This window comes from Periplaneta americana, chromosome 5, assembly GCF_040183065.1.
Source record: "Periplaneta americana isolate PAMFEO1 chromosome 5, P.americana_PAMFEO1_priV1, whole genome shotgun sequence".
In the NCBI taxonomy this organism is placed as follows: Eukaryota; Metazoa; Arthropoda; class Insecta; order Blattodea; family Blattidae; genus Periplaneta; species Periplaneta americana.
The window spans coordinates 82,589,691-82,609,840 of record NC_091121.1 but is presented as its reverse complement, the minus strand read 5'-3'; the positions used below and the strand labels follow the sequence as shown (position 1 = coordinate 82,609,840).

Genomic DNA, 20,150 nt, shown 5'->3' with positions numbered 1-20,150 from the left:
TTCATCGTAGGCCAATTTATAAAGAGCTTACTTTCAAAATTTAATACCTCGATCTTAATAAACTACACAGGAGAAACTAAAAACGATTATTGTCAGAATAGCAGTAAAAATGATAGCTTTCATGTGGCAGATTAAGGCACGGATATCTAACTCGAGCAGTTAAAAAAAAAAGCTTATGGATTATTAAATCATGAAAGCAATCTCTCGATTTCATAAGTAAACACTTCATTTTTTTAAGTTTTGAAAAACAAGAATTTGGAATTATTAACTTTCGATAGAATGATGTACTCACACTTTAGGAAAAGAAAATGCCCAGTATAACATGCCAGAATAATAGTACTTCTTACATATTATTTTAAATAGCAAAACATATAGGTCAGCATTAATAACACTTTTGCATTTGTATGCCTTGGAATTTTGACTGCAAGGCCGAGCACAAAGATTCAGCAGATGTGGACTAGGATTCTCATATTTTTTTACATTTCTTTGCTGTCGATTTTTACTTATGGATCTCAGGGAATTTTCTACATCCTCTACTTGTATGTCTCCAATTTTTATATTCATTACATTAAATTTCGCATAGTTCTTAGGTTTTCTACACAGTTAAAACGTCTGATGCCAAAGAAGGAAATTTAAATTTAGTAATTAATGTAAATGCCAGTCACAGCAATGTGCACAATTTCTTCTTCTTCTTCTTCTTCTTCTTCTTGCAATCAACCTAGTTACTTTAAAATAAAGGGAGTGAACTATATACTAACGGTCTTGCAAACTGCATAATCTCGTTCATAAAAATATTTACTTTTGAATTGAATATTTTTTAGTTAACCGAATAAAACTGGATAGCCTGTATGGGGTTTCGAAAGCAAAAATAAGAAAAAAGAATAAATGAATAAATGCATGAATGAATAAATGAATGAGTGAATAAATGAGTGAGTGAATAAATGAATGAGTGGATAAGTGAATGAGTAGATAAATAAATGAGTAGATAAATAAATGAGTAGATAAATAAATAAGCAGATAAATAAAGAAGTAGATAAACAAATAAGTAGATAAATAAATAAGTAAAAAATAAATAAGAAGATAAATAAATAAGTAAATAAGTAAGTAAAAAGTAAGTGAATAAATAATAAATAAATAAGTAAATAAATGAATAAATTAATAAATAGATACATGCATATATAAATATATGAATAAATACATGAACACATAAATAAATAGATAAATAAATGAATTAATAAATAAATATTTGAATACATAAATACATTCATTCATATGTGAATAAATAAATAAATAAATAAATATATATATAAATAAATAAAATGTTTAGTACAAACATTTTCTTTCTTAGGCATTTTAGATAGTAAATACAGATTTTTGATTAAAACTAGTTCCATATTCCGATTCAGCATAGAGGAAAGCTAATGATTCAATGATAAACACTTCTTTCAATTTTTTTGGAAACATTACAGTTTGAAAATAAGCTGCTCATATCATATTTTAAAGACTCCACGTTTCGTTGTTATAACAGTGCTTTATGCTGTCACGTAAATGTTAGCGTGTTCGTGCACCAAGTTTCCACACACACTGTGGGAGCCGTCGCGGACTAATAACTGCATGATCAGATGAAGGGGAATCACAATGGATTCGAATTTATATGGGAAAGTCATCTCGCCTGGCCATCTCCCGGGCAATCAATTAGCCTTCTTAAGAAAAAAAAAACCTTCACCTTCTGGATCTGTCTCTTACGCGAGAGCATTTTTTTCCGCTTTGTTCACTCACTCAGCTTCTATTCCGGGTGAAATCCCATATATAAGGAGGAACCGCAGGCTGTTCGTCAGTTGTTTCATTTTGCATCCTCCGTGAGCATCGAGCAGCTATGGTGAAGGTTCTGGTACGTACATAACCTCTCTCTGTACAGGAAATGCATCTTTTTATAGTAGATAATTGGTTTCCGTAACGAAATGCCGTGTAAGATCCCACGGCACTCTTGTGGGAAGAATATCACATGCTATTTCTTTCTTTCCTTTCTGAAAATATATTTATCAAAATTCGATTATTGAAATATGAGTTGAAGAGTGTATTAGATAAAATTTAAAAAATTCATTACTTAGCCCTCCTTGTTACTTATGTTACTTAAAATAATAATATTCAGCTTTTATCGACGCTATATCAACTAATAGATTAGCTAGTGCCGTAATTGATGATAATGAGATGGTATCTGGTGATATGAGGCCGAAGATTCGCCATAAGATTACCTGGAATCGCCTTACAGTTGGGGAAACCTTAAAAACATAAAACTAAGTAATCGGCCCAAACGGGAATTGAACCCACGCTCGCATATTGCCTTCATTTATACAGGGTATAAAGTATATAAACTGCCAAAACAAATACTGGTGATAGAGCATAAATTATTGAACAAAAAAAAAATGTAAAAAAATTATGTAACTTTTGTAGTTTTCCTAGAAACAAATTTTATCTGTGAGTCTAATGTTTTTGGAAATGGTAGTAGACCGTCATTATTTACTTCGGTCCGCCAGTAGGCTACATTGCAACTGTGATAATATGCTTGTTTACAAACCAGGGTATTCTGTTGTCTCTCTCTTGTAATGGTGTTAGCGTGTGTTAGAAGGTCATTGGCAAGTCATACCCAATGATATGGGAATAAAAACGGTTCCTAAAAAGGATGTCTATTTGTTTCCAGACTAGATTCAACCACTGCAGTGAATAGCTTAGAATCATTTGTGAAAGAAAGTTTCCCGGAGGCACAATGTGAGGCACTGAAATAAAAATTTCCAAATTCTTATGCATCTTTCAAAATTACAATCAATTCCGACAATATTGTGCGAGCTTTGCACCAATATCTGACCACAAGGGGTTGTGGTCACTGGGTTTTTTCAAAAGAGACGTCCCTAAACATAGGCTACATAAGAACCAATTCCAGATCGTTAATAAATGACAAAAATTAAAAAACAACAATACGTGTTTTATATCTTAATAAAGAGGGTTTGAATAACAAAATCTCATGGAAACTTTTTTTTCAAATTAAACATCTATTCATTTTTATGTTTAACGGAGCATTGGTTGCGTGATTATATTATTGACTATATAAATTTTGATGGTTTTAAATCAGGTGATTATTTTAAAAGATCCAATCATATTCATGGAGGATCAGCTATTTTTGTAGAAAATAACTTAGAATTAAAACCAATGGAATTTAATGAATTAAAAATAGAATTACACTTCCAATGTTCAGGAGTAATCATTGACTTATTTAAATTGATAATTATTTGCATTTCTAGCTCTCCTAGCGGTTCTTCAAATATTTTTAATACAAGTCGAAAAGCTTCTTCAAATACTCAAAAAATTACACAATTTCACAATACTAATCGGAGGAGACGTAAACTCTTACTTTGATGTCTTAACAGATAAAAAAAACCGTACTTGATCTTTCATTCATTCATAGTGTTCTGCCCAAGGGTAGGTCTTTCACTGCAAACCCAGCATTCTCCAATCTTTCCTATTTTCTGCCTTCCTCATTGCCTTCTCATGTGATCCATATATCTTAATGTCGTCTATCATCTGATATCGTCTTCTGCCCCAAACTCTTCTCCCGTTCACCATTCCTTCCAGTGCATCCTTCAGATGGCAGTTTCTTCTTAACCAGTGACCCAGCCAATTCCTTTTCCTCTTTCTGATCAGTTTCAGCATCATTCTTTCTTCACTCACTCTTTCCAACACAGATTCGTTTCTTCTTTTGTCTGTCCATTTCACACGCTCCATTCTTCTCCATATCCACATTTCAAATGTTTCTAGTCGTTTCTCTTCATTTCGTGGTAAAGTCCATGTTTCTGCCCCATACAATACTACACTCCACACAAAGCACTTTACTAGTCTCTTCCTTACTTCTTTCTCTAGAGGCCCGCAGAAGATGCTCCTTTTTCTATTAAAAGCTTCCTTTGCCTATTGAATCTATTAAGGCAATTTAATTTCTATCCAGAAATTATACTCCGAGAGGAAAAGCATGCCGCAATAAAATATTTATAAATGGCTCCTGAAAATGTTTAGTTTTTTCTAACTATTGTAAAGAATTATCTTTTGTTGCATGTAAGCAGCCTTTACATAAATACTTCGTTTTTATTGTCATCAAATCTAAGTGATATTTTGTACATGAGTAGACCTACTATTCCTGTTGTTCATAGACATAAACACAGGTAACACGAATAGATGTAGGAGAGACTGTTGTACCTTTAGCATAGTGTACCTTTGAACATTTTTTGTTTTTTAATTTTTGCTGCTACCTAGAGGACTCAAAATGAAGTAGATTGTAGAGAAGGCCGCTAAATAGCTCTGGTCGTAGTTTCAGTTTGATTTATTGCAAAGTGTGAGTTCCGCAGACAAAAGAAGTTTTTTCAGTACCAAAAGTAAACATTTCGTTCATTGATATATGTTTTCTAACACAAACTCAGATTGCATTTGTTAATATATTTCAAGTACGGTGTGTTCCCTATCATCTGGTGAGTAATAACATATTTTAATTTCCATGATTTATTTGACTCTCATAGTTTTCGGAGCCATATTTGTTTAAACGTGCACCCTCTTGTGCCTTTGAACACAAAACATCTTGTACCATGGAACATGTTCCAAATTACACGATACTATCGGTTTTTGTTTTTCTTTTATTTTAAGGTCATGTCACGAAGTAAGTCTGGAATTAAAGAGGTCCCCAATTGATTCGGATGTCTTGAAGAAAGCTGTTGAAGCAGTTATTGCTCCTCCAGGAAATAAAATCTCAATCAGAGAAGCCTGCTCTGGTTTATGATTGCAAATACATTTTAAATATGTTTGTTAGTTTTCACAGCTATATTCCCTCCTATATTCCATGTGTTCCAAGTTACAAGAGTGTATGTTCCAAGGTACATGATCCTGTTGTACCTTTGAACACATTACATATTCCTTCATTTTATTTTTTTTCCCATCCTTAATAGATCTGTAAAACAGGAAAATACATACAGGAAGTTGTAAAGGAATTTTCAATAATTATTTCAAGCATTTTTTCATTTAAAAAATTTAATTTCTCAAAATTAAAAAAAAAATAAAATGTGAAAAGTGTTTAAAGGTACAACAGTCTCCCCTAAACACATAGTACCGGAACATACGGGAGAGACCGCAACATGAACACTGTTGACTGGCAACTTGCTCTCAGTACGAAGCGAAGCTATAAGTATGCCCGACGTACACCTAACTTGTATTCAAAGTAACCGAACGAAGAACTCTAGTCATAAGGTATGCTATAATGGAATATAATAAAATAAAATACAACAACAAATACAATACAATACAAACGGAGCGCATAAGGTGCTATTTGAAACTTGTATTCTGGAGGAGCCGGATTCGATCCTGGCGCAGACCAATCTGCTCGAGGTTTTTCCGTAGTTTTTCTCGACTTAATATAGCTAATTTTCAAGTAATTAAAAGCTTAATGCAGGTTTGGATCCCAAATATCACCGAAAAATAAACACATAGTACAACAGCACATCTCCAACATTAAAATAGACAGTCGCGATATGTCCTAGAGTGCTAGGAGTTAAAACGACTATAAATAAATGCAGATAAAAATGCAATGCAGTGCAATGTGCTGTCATGTAATATAATACAATTTAATGCAACACAGCTACATAATATACGAATACTTTCATGTTGTTTTATGGTCTAGATATTAATGTAATAACTATGTAACCAATTGTATTCTATTAGAATTAGAGTCTGGCTGGGCGGAAGAGAAGGCGTACTGGTCTTAGCTCTACCAGATTAAATAAATTATTATTATTATTAAAAACAAGATAGGCTACCTTATAATAATAATAATAATAATAATAATAATAATAATAATAATAATAATAATAATAATAATAATAATAATAATAATAATAACAACTTCTAGAGCGTGATAATTTATTTTTCCTTTTTTTTTTGGTTGCAGGTGTGTTTGTCACTCCTCGTAGCCGCAGTCTGGGCCATGCCGAGTCCAGGAGGTTATGGAGGCGGTGGTTTCGGAGGCGGACACGGTAGCGGTGGCTTTGGTGGACATGGAGGATATGGAGGCGGTGGACTCAGCGGCTTCGGAGGCGGCGGACATGGTGGCGGTCTCGGAAGTTACGGAGGAGGCGGTCTTGGAGGTTACGGAGGACACGGAGGAGGTCTAGGAGGTTTCGGAGGAGGAGGACATGGAGGAGGTCTCGGAGGTTACGGAGGAGGACATGGAGGTGGTCTTGGAGGATTTGGAGGAGGCTACGGAGGTGGAAAAGGAGGATATGGCGGAGGTGGATTTGGCGGTGGAAAAGGAGGATACGGCGGCGGTGGATTTGGTGGATACGGAGGCAATGGTGGATTCGGAGGAGGTGGTCATGGTGGATTCGGAGGTGGTGGTCACGGTGGATTTGGTGGTGGTCATGGCGGATATGGAAAGTATTGGTAAACAAGATTTGAGACGTGGCAAATGACTGGCTGGTGTGATTGCGTATGATCAATTAAATTTAGGCAGGAAATGATGTGGTTCAGAGTACAGAAAATGCAAACATGTAATGGGAAGTTCTGATAAGATAATGGAATACGACACAATGATTCTAATACAATATTTGTATATATCGCTGTGAAAGCATCGAATGCATTTCTGATGAAGTCTCCAATTTTATAGAAATATTCTACGTTTAATTTCCACAAAATATTTCATATTAGACCTAAATCAGAATTTCAGCATTCTTGTCACACCATAAGGTGCAAAACGTTTGCTTAATTAATTTCTTGTACCTTCACAGATCTGTAACTTATTAGGCACTCATTTTTTTATATAAAATATAACAAAACAAATCATTTTTCATCTCATGAGCTAATGCTATAGACGTCTGATCTTCGTATTTGGAGCTAAAGATCAAAGATAAAAAAGTGAAGTAACATTATCCATGTAAAATTTATTATACACACTTCATACTTCATCCTAAATGTAAATAAAGAATAAAAAATAAGAACACCTAGTTTACAATTAATTTACTCTGGTATTATCCATCTGTCAAACTAGAAGATAATTTATTTAATGTCTGTTATTCAACAATGGTTAGACCAACATTCATAGTAACTGTGTTGGGCAAGGAAAAATATTAACAAAGTTATATATATACGTAACTAGGAATTGAAGCAAATGATTACTACTATTCTATGGATTAAGATTTAGACAATGCAAGTTTTTCCAATTCTGAGTACAGAACATTCATTAGGAAACAAATTTCGCCCATATGGATGTCGTTAACCTTTTACTATTACAGACTGAACGTAATTGTCGAGGAAGTAGTATGTGCATTTCCCCTGGATCGAATGTGGATAGGAGGATTTGTGTTGTGTAGTGTGGATAAAACACAGGAATGAAGGGATGTCAAGATTAGAGCATTAGTATACAGCTGATTTCCATTCAATGCAGTTCAGTTTAGTTCGTGGTAAAGCAACACACATTACAACAATGAATCTTCATTTATGACAGGCCTACGAACATTACGAAGAAATCGTGCGAAAAGTGTTGTAAGCTTCCTTGATATCGGAGAAATGGTTACTGGTTTGTCTATCCGTCTGTTCATCCGTCTATAAATTATTTAAACTTTTATTATAAGAAATTTAAATAAAAAACACCGAGACACTGCACAAATTCGATTTCGAGAATTTCTAGGAAATACGCGTTTTCAGCAAAATTGATACCGAGTGCTTCGTTTATGAAATATCATCTCTCCGCCAATGTACAAAGATTTTTCTAAATGAGCGTTTCTCAACAAGTGGGTCTCACGTCAACTTTCAAGTAAGGGAATAAAAATTAAATAAGTAAATAAATAAATACATAGTAAATATATATATAATATATATATATATATAAACAAAAACAATTAATTAAACAGTAAATAAATAAACAAATAAATAAATATATGTATACATAGTAAATATATATAATATAATATATATATATATATAAACAAAAACAATTAATTAAACAGTAAATAAATAAACAAATAAATAAATATATGTATACTTGTAAGTAAATAAAGAAGTAAACAAATAAGTAAATAAGTAACCAAACAAGTAAATAAATAAAGTAAATAAATAAATAAACAAAGACACAAAGAAACTAATTAATTTATTTATTAAAATGATCTATAGAAAGATCTGCTGAAACAAATTAAAAAAAAAATGAAATTGTTGACGAAATTTTTATTAAAAGTTACCACACTTTCTGAACTCTATGAACACTTCCCTCACCACCAGTGAAGAATATGTTTAATTCCTTGCACGATGAGGGAATATTATAGGCCATTTGTTATCTCGTGAAACCTGCATGTGCGTCAGGGGAAGAAGAAAGTGGACTGAGAAGCTTCCATCCCTCGCTACGCTTCTACTAGCTAACATACCCGCACCACAAGGTTTTTACTGTAAGCTACGGCGCACACATGCAGTTGATTTTACAAGATAACGAATGAACTATAAGTATGCCAACCAGTTTATTTTAAATTCATTAGACGTGTAGATAAAGTTATCCCTATTACAGACTACGGAGGCCCACAGTTAAAGGCTCCTACTTTTGAAGACAATCGGAATTAGTAGCAGTGTGGATGTCAGCCTTATGTGCTAACATAAAACTCCCTGCTACTCATTTATGTTAGTGACTGGTTTTAGCCAGAACCATAGTGTAGTCGAAAGTATTTCAATTTGAAAAATATATAAAATCATAGAGTAACAAAGCCACGATGTTAGCCTGGTAGCGTAACACCACAGTCTAGTATATAGAGTCACGAAGCTTGAGTTGTGAGGGTCCTAGAAACATTAGACTGTGCCGGTACTATTTCGCATTGTCTGTAATGAGAGGATATTAGCGATCCTAGTGGTTAGCAACTATCTATGGATGCATATTTACTACGTATTGAGCTTCGTAACTGTATATAGGCTTCTAGACTGTGGTAACACCTCAACCACTACGCTACAGTGTGTCTCCGGGATATGTAAGTGAATGAGTTAAATTGAAAATTTAAGAAAAAATGACAGAATCTTTACAATAAAATTGTTATTTGAGCAAGAGAATCACGCTGAGAAAAAAGGGAAAAGAGGTCATATATGAATAAAAATGTAGTGACAATTACGATTATTAAAAGAAGACCGGGGAACTGCAGTTTCTTAGCTATTACAATGCTAACACCTTCATAATAATGTAGTCGATTCAGGCAGTTCTGGATTTCTCTGAACAAATTTATCTATGAGATAGGGGCCCTTAAGAAGAGACTTCATTAAAGATAATGACCAGTAAATTTATGGTTAAAAATTGTGGATTGAGAGAGAAATAGCTGGTAAGTTGCCCAACATTAAATTTCCGGCATTTAAATCTCCTGTGAATAAAGTCTTTCTAAAGATTTTATCTGCAGTAATCTCACTACATGTTTTGATTTATCTAGATAAAATCAAAACTCGAGTGGCATTTAATTGACTATTACACGATTAGAAGAAAGTATATAAAGATTAGAAGAAATAAAGTACTCCAATACAATAAAATATTAATTGACTTACGACTGGACTTGTTATCAGTTGTGACAGCTATACAATCTTCATTGAACTCTACGGACGATTACTAGTCTAGAAGGCTTTGGTGATTCAGTTTAGTTTTTATTAAAACAGTTACATTAAACTTCAATTATTATCAATATATATGGTAAAGTTTGGTAATATTTTGATATTTAATAATATTATGATAGTACCTTTTGAGAATTTTTTACAATTTTACAGAGCGAGAGAAGGACCGGTTTTGTGCAGCAACTTGTTCACGAACATTTCCTTAATACATTGACGCAAAAACCCGATCTTTCTCTCGCTCAGTAAAATTGTAAAAAAATTCTCAAAAAGAACTATCATAATATTATTACAATCACAATATTACCAACCTTTACCTTATTAAACAATCTCCGATATTACTTGACTATACACATAATCTCATACAGAAGAAGCCTAACCTACAGTAACCTAAATAATATAAACAAGATAAATTATATAGAAAGGTTTTAATTAAGGATGATGAAATAAACATGAATCATTTTAAAAGGTATAATTATTGAGAGTACAATGTTGGTAAACAAAGAAACAAATGCTAGGGAGTTGATGAAAACAACAAATGTTAGGGAGGTGATAAAATCAAATACGGGAGGTGATAAAATTTGTAGGTTAAGTAGGATTGGTTGAAGCACGTCGTTCCGTACCGTTTTATTGGTCAAAAATGTAAAAGTGTAATAGTCTCGAATAAAACCCTGTCGGATTTTAATTCACGAACTTTTGGTTTAATGGAGAGCATATTTATTACTTAGACAAGGACGAATGATTAAGAAAATATGAAGTAAATGAGATAAACAGCGATACGAAGACACATAAAAGGTAAACTTGAAGGTATACAGGAAAGAGAAGCACAAGTACGTGAAATGTTTTATGTAATATATTGTATATCTTTTAAATATTGCATAAAAGTATTCCAACATCTGTATGATGTCATTGAACAAATATAACAAAAGACCCAAGCAGTACCCCTGACTGTCAGAAATGTGACGCGTTTTCCCAGACTAGCTGCTAATTGCTCAGATTATTTTCTATTTGCACTTGCTGGGTGGTCGACATGGCTATATAAAGCCACAGATGAATACGAAATCTAGTCAGGAAAGCCTGCATCGAGTGCGAAGAGGACAGCAGTTATGGACAATCGCTTGGTATGTGGAATATTAGCATCATTAGAGCAAGTTGGTTGTCATAGGAGGAGAACAAAATTTTGAACATGAAGCTAATTGTATAAGTAGAAATTGTCGAATCTTACACAAAAATAATATTTAAGTGGGAGGTGTGTATTATGTCATAAAATATTTTATTTATTTTAATTAAAATACAATTATTTAAAAGTATTTTACTTCGGATAAAGTATATTTAAAAACATACTCATTAAGTACATTGTACATTATTTGTGTCACAATACGATCATCAGAGAGAGTGAGAAAATTCTCGGATATCTATGTTTTTATCTAATTAATTTAATAAAGTCCGGAAGAGGACTCAAAAAATTATTAATACGTAAATTGAATATTACACAAACTGCGGACAATCTATTACAACGCAGAATCGACGGAAAAATCAATTAAAACGTGGGTCAGGTACATACAAATTATAATTAAACCATAAAATGTATAATAAACCATAGATTAAACGTTAAAGATAATACGAAAAAATTATTAATACGTAAATTGAACACAACAAAAACTACGGACAATCTATTAAAACACAGATTAAACACTACAGAATCGACGGAAAATGAATTAAAACGTAGGTCAGGTACATACAAATATAATTAAACCACAAAATGTATAATACACCATAGATTAAACGTTAAAGATAATACGAAAACATTATTAATACGTAAATTGAACATTACACAAACTACGGATAATCTATTAAGACACAGATTAAACACTACAGAATTGACGGAAAACCAATTAAAACGTTGGTCAGGTACATATAAATATAACTAAACCACAAAATGTATAATAAACCATAGATTAAACGTTAAAGACAATACGAAAAAATTAGTAATAAGTAAATTAAACATTACACAAACTACGGTAAAGCTATTAAAACACAGATTAAACATTACAGAATCGACGGAAAAATCAATTAAAACGTAGATCAGGTACATAAAAATACAATTAAACTTTCTCTCACACTAGACCAACAAATTCTATAAAGTTTATAATTAATAATATTTGGAAATACGGTATTATAAAAAAATTAGCGGGCCATTTGTAATTCGATAATAAAATAATATGCAGCAGGGACAAACCTTCAAAGCCTAATCCTTGAATGAAGGTGACGATAATAGCGACTATGATATTGATGATAACGAAAGATGTCATAAAATCGACATCTAAGTGTGCAGGAAACAGCTATTGGCTTGTTAATAATGACAGATAAAGAACAGGAAATTAAACGTTCTACCGATAGAAAGACAATTCCTTAGAGGGAAACATGTTGATTTACACGGAACAATTGAATGTTCATTTTTGGAAAAACAACCAAAGACCAAAAACATAAATTTTCAGGAGAAACAAAAAACTATCTGGCATGGGTGTTGTTGACACTTCAAGTATGAAATTCATCATGCCATTTCTTAAGGTGTTATAGAAACTTGGGAAAACTGAAGTACATTTATACTGTAACTTAAATTGCCTCATAGAAATACATATGTAAATGTAGGTAACTGTGGACAAAGGTTGTTTTAAGGAAAAAAATGCTCTGTTGTGGCTGAAATGTGTCTCTCCTTTAATATTCTTTTCCTTTATTATATCCTGTGTCTTCTTTAGATGGTTACGTTTGTTCCATAGGGTTACGTCTGCACCTAAAGATGACTCCATAATTACTACATAAATTGACATGCTGAAGTATTTTTCTTGAGGTGGCTTTTGCCGCGTACATAAGAAGCAGAACTGACAATCTATTACAGTTTAAAATTGTATGGATAAATGTTTCAATATGATATAATGAGATATTTGTAAATGCTACTATCGTCCTGGGCATTAGCTGTTTTCACAAAAAGAAGTCTTTGGACTATGGTTGTTTTATGATAACCACTGAAAATTTACAATCCTATAACATAGGATTATGGTGTGTTTTTCTACTAACAACTAATTCAGTATATGGCCGCTACAATGCGCTCATCATATGCTTAATATCTCAAATTTGCATTTTTTGGACTATAGTTCTTTTTTAAAACAACCCTTCAATTGCTGGATCTTCTTTTCATTCGTAAGTCGAAGATATTACATCTCCTCGCTTTCATGCATATTCTGCTTTATTAATGACACCCTCTAATGATGTCTACATTATCCAAGTAATAACATGAGAAAGTAATAATAGACAATTAAAGCTCTATTCTCATTATTATTTATTTATTTGTCTAATGGCTAGTACATGATATTTACTATCATTGACTGGGGGAAAAACAAGAAAGTGGTGAACAAAACTATGGATTAAGTAATTAAAAACATTCGGGCTCTGGCTTCCCAGTAGCGGTCGACTTCCTTGGAGGATTTCAGAGCGGGGCATTTTGCAAGCTATTCTCGTTATTATAATCATCTACTCTTTGTTCGCAGGTATTCATTGTATCAATTATAGTAGCTGTTTGCTACAGTGTGAATTCTGATCCTGGTCGTGGCGGTGGTGGTGGACATGGAGGAGGAGGTCATGGCGGAGGAGGCCATGGTGGAGGTCATGGCGGAGGTTTCGGAGGTGGACGTGGTGGAGGTTTTGGAGGGGGTCGTGGTGGTTTTGGAGGTGGACGTGGTGGAGGTTTTGGAGGAGGACGTGGTGGATTTGGTGGTGGTCGTGGAGGATTTGGTGGTGGCCATGGAGAAGGTTTTGGAGGTGGCCGTGGTGGATATGGCCGACACCCTGGGTACGGAGGTGGCCATGGGGCATTTATTGGCTTCCCTTTTCCAAGAAGATATAGGGATTATTACTATTATTACTGAAAGAGGACTTTTTATCATTCGGTTTTACATCTATTATGAATATCTCCGATGAGGAAGATAATTTTTGTCTGAAGTGAGATAGGAATGATGAAATGATGATAAAACCCTCAAGTCTCATTCATCATATTCCCACAAAAACATTGAAAACTTTGAATAAAATAATTGAAAGACTATTTTTACAGGTATGTGTATATACTGTGGCTTAGTTATAAACGAAGAGGAATGCAGGATATTAGAGAAATAAGTGAAAATATGTTTTAGTAAAAAAGGACAATGAAACGAACAAAAGATCCCTCGTTTGTTTTGCAAAACAGACTAAATGTATGAATGGTTAATGACCTCTTGTTAAGGTACGACACTAAACAAGCAAGTCTAAGAAGTACTGTGGTCCCATGAGTACCTGAATTTAAGAGGACGGTAGTAAATGGAGAGGTAAGCAGGAAGGGTAGTCTTATTTCATAATTAAACTGCCCTACTAAGCATAGAGGGGTAACTGCAATCTAGTTAGTTCTGAGATGATTGCATTAAAAAGCTTAGTATAACATAACATATATCAAAATATGATTAATTATTATTCAGTCAATATGGCTTAAGCATTGAATTACAATGAAAGAAAAAAACATATGAGAAAAACATTGATGTGTTACATTCTATTTAATCTTGATACAAACCTTTTCGCCCCTAATGGGGCATCTTCAGGTACAAATATAAGTATCATCTGAAATCAATTACAATACAAGCTTTACATTTGAAACTGCCTTGACTAGAATAAAATATAACATAGTGACAATATTATCTATACCAACATTAAATGTCGTGTCAAAATATTAAAAACAAATTTATTTTAAAACAATGTGAATTTGCCTAGCTATACGAAGTAGATCCCCTTGTATGGTATCTCAAATATGTTGTGTTTTTGTCAATAAAGTCATTAAAAATACTAAAAATATACAAATTAAAATCTAATATTATCAAATGTGGAGTCATAAAAGCGTGTATAACTAATTTCGTGGAGCAATTGGAATTCTCTTAAAATATTCAATGCCCTCGTATCTGAAAACAAACATATATCTGTGATAGGTGAAATAGAGATTATTTTGAGATGCCATGTGAAGGTAAAAAAATTACTTACAATAGCATGCGAGTCTAATCATCATACAGAGTTGTTGAACAGAAGGGATGTGTTTTGCTCGTAATCGGTCTAATGGAATAAACTGCAATCCGATGACAAGTTGTTTGTATTCATTTTAATCTGCAACATACGTTTTTATATTATTTATTTAATTTGTATAGTTTTAGCATTTTTAATGACTTTATTGACAACAACACAACATATTTGAGATACCATACAGGGGGATCTACTTCGTATAGCTAAGCAAATTCAAATTGTTTTAAAATAAAGTTGTTTTTAATATTTTGACACGACATTTAATGTTGGTATAGATAATACTGTCACTATGTCATATTTTATTCTAGTCAAGGCAGTTTCAAATGTGAAGCTTGTATTGTAATTGATTTCAGATGATACTTATATTTGTACCTGAAGATGCCCCATTAGGGGCGCAAACGTTTGTATCAAGATTAAATAGGATGTAACACATCAATATTTTTTCTCATATGTTTTTCTTTCATATGTAATTCAATGCTTAAGCCATATTGACTGCATAATAAATTAATCATAGTTTGATATGTTATTAACACGAGGCTTAGTTGAACATTTCCAACATGAATTGTAAATTAGTATAACATGTCTGCAAATGCACATATTCCTAGTTGTATATCATTTTATGGTATTTAGAGCTTCGATACGACCATAAAATTATTAGGATCAAAATACTCCACAGAACTGCTATATGTCATTATCCCATTTTTTATCCAATCTGCCCTCTCTGTGCTAAGTGGGTCAGTAGTCTATTATATACCTGGGAGCTCTCTTACAATATAGATAAATATATTTAGCGTGAGTGTGAGTGAAAGAATTCCAAAAAGCTCTTTATGCTCTTTATATTGTGAATTAAATACTTATTCAGGTAATTACGCATTTCTTATTGAACTACTAATCTATAATTCGTGTTAAGAGTTCTTGGAAATTAAATAAATCCTCAACATACAAAAGTGGCATCAATATTGTTATAATAAATCAAGAGGTAACAGAAAGAAATTCATAAAGAACTTGATGCTCTGAGTTAATTAGTTATGCAGATGCCTATGTATTTCTTATTGAATCAGAATTTGTGTTTATAATTTTTGGAAATTAAATAAATACTTACAGAAATAGTATCAATACTGGTACAATAAATCAAGAGAGACAATCTTTGGCACTGTACAGTGTACACATTAACTTAAATAAATTATATTTCTTTCATACAATTTTATAAAAATAAAGCCAATAAAATAACTGCTCTAAATATGAGAAATGTATTTCTTTGTCAGGAAGTTGAAAAGGAACTCCAGAGTAAACGAACTGAGGACGACTTATTCATTGAAATTCTTCAGAAAACAATAATTGGGATATAATTAACATAACCTAATACAAACCGCACCAAAATAAAACCGAATCTAACCCAATTTTTCTGCTATCAGCCTTATTTCGTAGGTACTCATATTGTTTTATTCATTCGCAGAATCCACTCGATATAATGTTGAATACTGGACATGAACCCTTAGGACAACAGCTGCGAAAAATATGTAGAGAAATATTCAATTCTTATTGATAGGTATTGTCTATAGATTTTTCAAATATTTTCACTTATATCTCTATCATTCTGTGTAACGACTTCTATTTCAGGACACTTTCTTCTGAAAAGAGAAACCTAATGAACGACATTTTACATTAATTTCCTCATTCATGACAAATAAACTTATGGCTGTGTATGCTTAGTAGAATCGATTGTGTGACTTGTAAAGTTCAAATTAATAATAAATATATATGTTAAAGAACTTAAAATTGTCATTATTTATTTCCCGTTAAAGTACAGGTGGATGGTGGAACAAACATAAACAATTAGACCACTTAATTTGCTACTTCAAAATTCTTACGTGGGCGAGAAATGAACGGACATTTTTCTAGGATTGTTTAATAATATGGACCTTCCAGATTCATTATCCTGTCAAAGGAAGCCATTCAGCTTTGAAATAAGCTTTAATACTTCACGGATAATGTTCCATAGGGAATTATTGGTCTTATGTCACTTTCTTTAGATTAATCCTAGAAGGTAATCTTATCTGGCGAACTTGGATTCGATCTCCGATATTTACTACAATGATATTTGTGGTGCAATCTAGTTTTCTAATACAAAATTATTCACAGAAAGATATATATCACATAGGGTGAAATACGAGTAACAGTGATAACAAATGGAGACGATGAGTGAAATATATTGATTTCTGTGGACAATGTCTATATGACCATGAACCACTGTCGATCGAGGACGCCTATGGCGAGATGTGATTTCTCTTTCTTGATTTGGTGATATATCTGGTGATAGAGAACTATTTCTAGAATTTCTTAGTGTCTGCAAGACAATTAATCCACCCTATGAAGTAACTGCACTTCAATAACCCTAGGAAGAAGGGCAGCAAGCAGTAACGATGGCAGAATTTAAAGATTTCTTTCCAAACATGGGCATAAAATTTGTAATAGATAAACATTTTATTTATAATATGCTAAGACAAATAAAAAAAAAATCATAAATTTTCTTCAAATAAAATTATTATTCTCTGAATTTAAAAGTACACATTTATTTGGCTAAATAAAAAGTTTATAATTTATAATAACATATACAAAATTCTTATTCCCTAAGTTTAAAAGTAGACATGTAGCCTAATTGATCAAGTAAAATAATATTAACATTTCTTCACATAAGATTCTTATTCTCCAAAGTTTTAAAATAGGCACTTCTTTGTTCACATAAAAATTATTAAAGTGTAATCCTATAAAATATTATATTCTAAATTTATAAGTACCTTGGAATTTGTTCTATAATCATATCTATGGTGAAAACTTTATGAGAAGGAAACCTATCGAAACGGAAAGAAAATCTTAGAACATAACGATTTTATACATGAAAACTACTTCTATAAAACGAAAACTTTGGTAACGCGGAAACGGAATTATTTTAAAGAACCATTGGTTGGTTACTGCCTGAATAAGACTGAAATTTATTTTTAAGTTAATGGCAAAACTACACAGAAGCCATTGCGATAATATAGGCTACAAAGTATTTGCTGCATGTATTCAACACGTCAGTATAATTTTATTTAAATGCTGTAGTGAAGTGTAGGTAGGTGCAGTCTGTTAGTTTTATTTTAAATACAATTTACGAAGAAAGTAGAATAAGGTGATCCATTCACAACGTCGTGAAAATAAGATACGTTAAGAATAAGGAGGAGATGAGTTCCGTTACGTCTTCTGAATAGGTATTAGCAGTAAAAATTGTATTTATATGTGGCTTAAGTTCTCTGTACATGTTCCTTAAATTACATAAAAATTTAAGCACTCTTTACAAGAAGGAAATCTGCCAAGTTTGAAAGTTTTCTATGAAACCATAATGTTCCGTCATATACAGACTTTACTTTATAAACAAAAATATATATTACTTTTCTTTCAGATAAATTATTACTCCCTACATTTAAAAGCAGGAATTATCTCATGAAATCAAAATTTCTTCACGTAAAGTTATTCTTCTGCAGGAAATTTTGAGGGTAAATTAATATTTCCATATTTTATCAAATAAATCTGTATTTGTTAACTTTTTATTTTTGAAAATAGGCTTTTGATCAAATAAAAAATATTACAAATTACATTTCACATAACACTATTATTCTGTAATCTTAAAAGAGGTAGGCCTATTTATTTTATGACATGAAAGAAATGTGGATTAATCTTCACATAAAAGTATTACTCTGTAAATCTAAATATAGTGTATTTTTAAACAATATAAATATTTATTTAACGAAAACAATAATTTACTTTTCCTTCATAAAAATTATTATTTATTAATTTAAAACAAAGTAATAATTTCATCAAATAAAAATATTTATTTAGCTTGACATAATAATAATAATAATAATAATAATAATAATAATAATAATAATAATAATAATAATACTAATAATAATAATCTTGTTCTCCTGTTTGGAATTATTTATTTTCCGTTCTCCAACTTCGCATTCTTTCACGTGAGACAATTGGCAAGAAACTCAGTTAATTCCTTATGGTTACATAACCACTACATCAGTCAACATTTTCTTCTGTTGTAGACAATCTCTAAATAATCACATAAAGAACAGCAATGTTATACTTATCGTAGTGTACTCAGTGGTTGAGGTGCACCTTTCAGGATGTCATTCAAAGTCATGGTCATGTTTAGGATACCACTTAGAGTAAGGATGTTAATTATTGTGTCAACATGGTGTACTGTGTGATGTTAGAAGAAGATATGAAGTCTTCTCCTTAGTCAGTACAAAACAGAAATACATAACAGTGTGAGAAGAATACAGATAGATTACAAAAATATTTATTAATATATAGGCCCTACTTCAGATATTCATTGAGATCATATAAATAAAGATTAATTAACAAGCGTTTGATGCTTTAAAATTATTAGCTTTTAAATTTCTAAAAATGTTTTGGCAATGCATTATATGATTTAATTCCCATTTCATGAAATCTTTTTTAGAGGACGTGTTTCTATAGAAATTTAAGATGAAATGATTTATTTTGGTGTTATATTCAATAGTGGAATTATTTAATAAAAACAAGCCCATATATTCCCTATCATAAATCAGGCATTCAATTGTAATGCATAATACCTAGTTAATGATACTACAATTAAAGTTAGTTTTATTTTAAATAAAAGTTTACACTGAGTTTTACTTTCCTTATTACACATTATCTTATAGACTTTTTGTGGTATTAATACTTTCTTACCATTCCGATCAGTACCCGAACAAGAATTACGTGTTATACAAATATGACAAAAGAACATTTTCAACACTTGTTGAATCCAGTTTCCCGAATGTCCAACCACCCGAATAGTAGGCCTACATTTCCTTAAATATCCTGTAAAGGTTACCAGAATGAAAGCTGGGTAATAATTATAAATAGTTTTTATTGCCATTGCTTTGTAACTACAGTTCGTTTATCTACACGATCAACATTTAGAAGATAGATACGAAACAAGAAATTTTATATGCTGGCAATAGACCGTTAAAATTGTTTCTCAATGGATATTACGTGCTGTAAAAGTTAAAGGATAGGCCTACTTAGAAGTAAGTTTTATTGTGACTGTCAAAGACTACTCCAGAAAGAGTGTAAGACCCCTTCGATCATAGAATATCACAGGAATAATATTATTATCATACATAATACCACACTATCATGCACCGAACAGAGAAATAGCTCGGGCGGAGATTGTTCGAGCCAATCTTAAAGGAGCAATTCATGAAAATCCAGAACTAACTCAGAATCAGTTACTTATAAGTCAGCTACATCAATGCTATAAGGTGTACGAATATCTTGTCAGAGAGAAATTAAAAAATATCTGTGAGAAGAGAAAGAAGCAGAACTTA

The 20,150-nt window shown here is 32.0% G+C and overlaps 2 protein-coding genes across 2 annotated transcripts; both read left to right on the top strand.

The window, feature by feature from the left end:
* The first annotated feature begins 1,735 nt into the window (after positions 1 to 1,735).
* On the top strand, positions 1,736 to 7,025 carry LOC138699907 (uncharacterized). Its single transcript, XM_069826103.1, has 2 exons — positions 1,736 to 1,891; positions 5,981 to 7,025. The coding sequence occupies exons 1-2, from the start codon at positions 1,877 to 1,879 to the stop codon at positions 6,473 to 6,475; spliced, it is 510 nt and encodes a 169-aa protein (XP_069682204.1). The 5' UTR covers positions 1,736 to 1,876; the 3' UTR covers positions 6,476 to 7,025.
* Positions 7,026 to 8,004: 979 nt separating this feature from the next.
* Positions 8,005 to 19,449, top strand: LOC138699908 (TATA-binding protein-associated factor 2N-like). The gene is made up of 2 exons (XM_069826104.1): positions 8,005 to 10,772; positions 13,200 to 19,449. The coding sequence occupies exons 1-2, from the start codon at positions 10,758 to 10,760 to the stop codon at positions 13,575 to 13,577; spliced, it is 393 nt and encodes a 130-aa protein (XP_069682205.1). The 5' UTR covers positions 8,005 to 10,757; the 3' UTR covers positions 13,578 to 19,449.
* Positions 19,450 to 20,150: the final 701 nt, after the last annotated feature.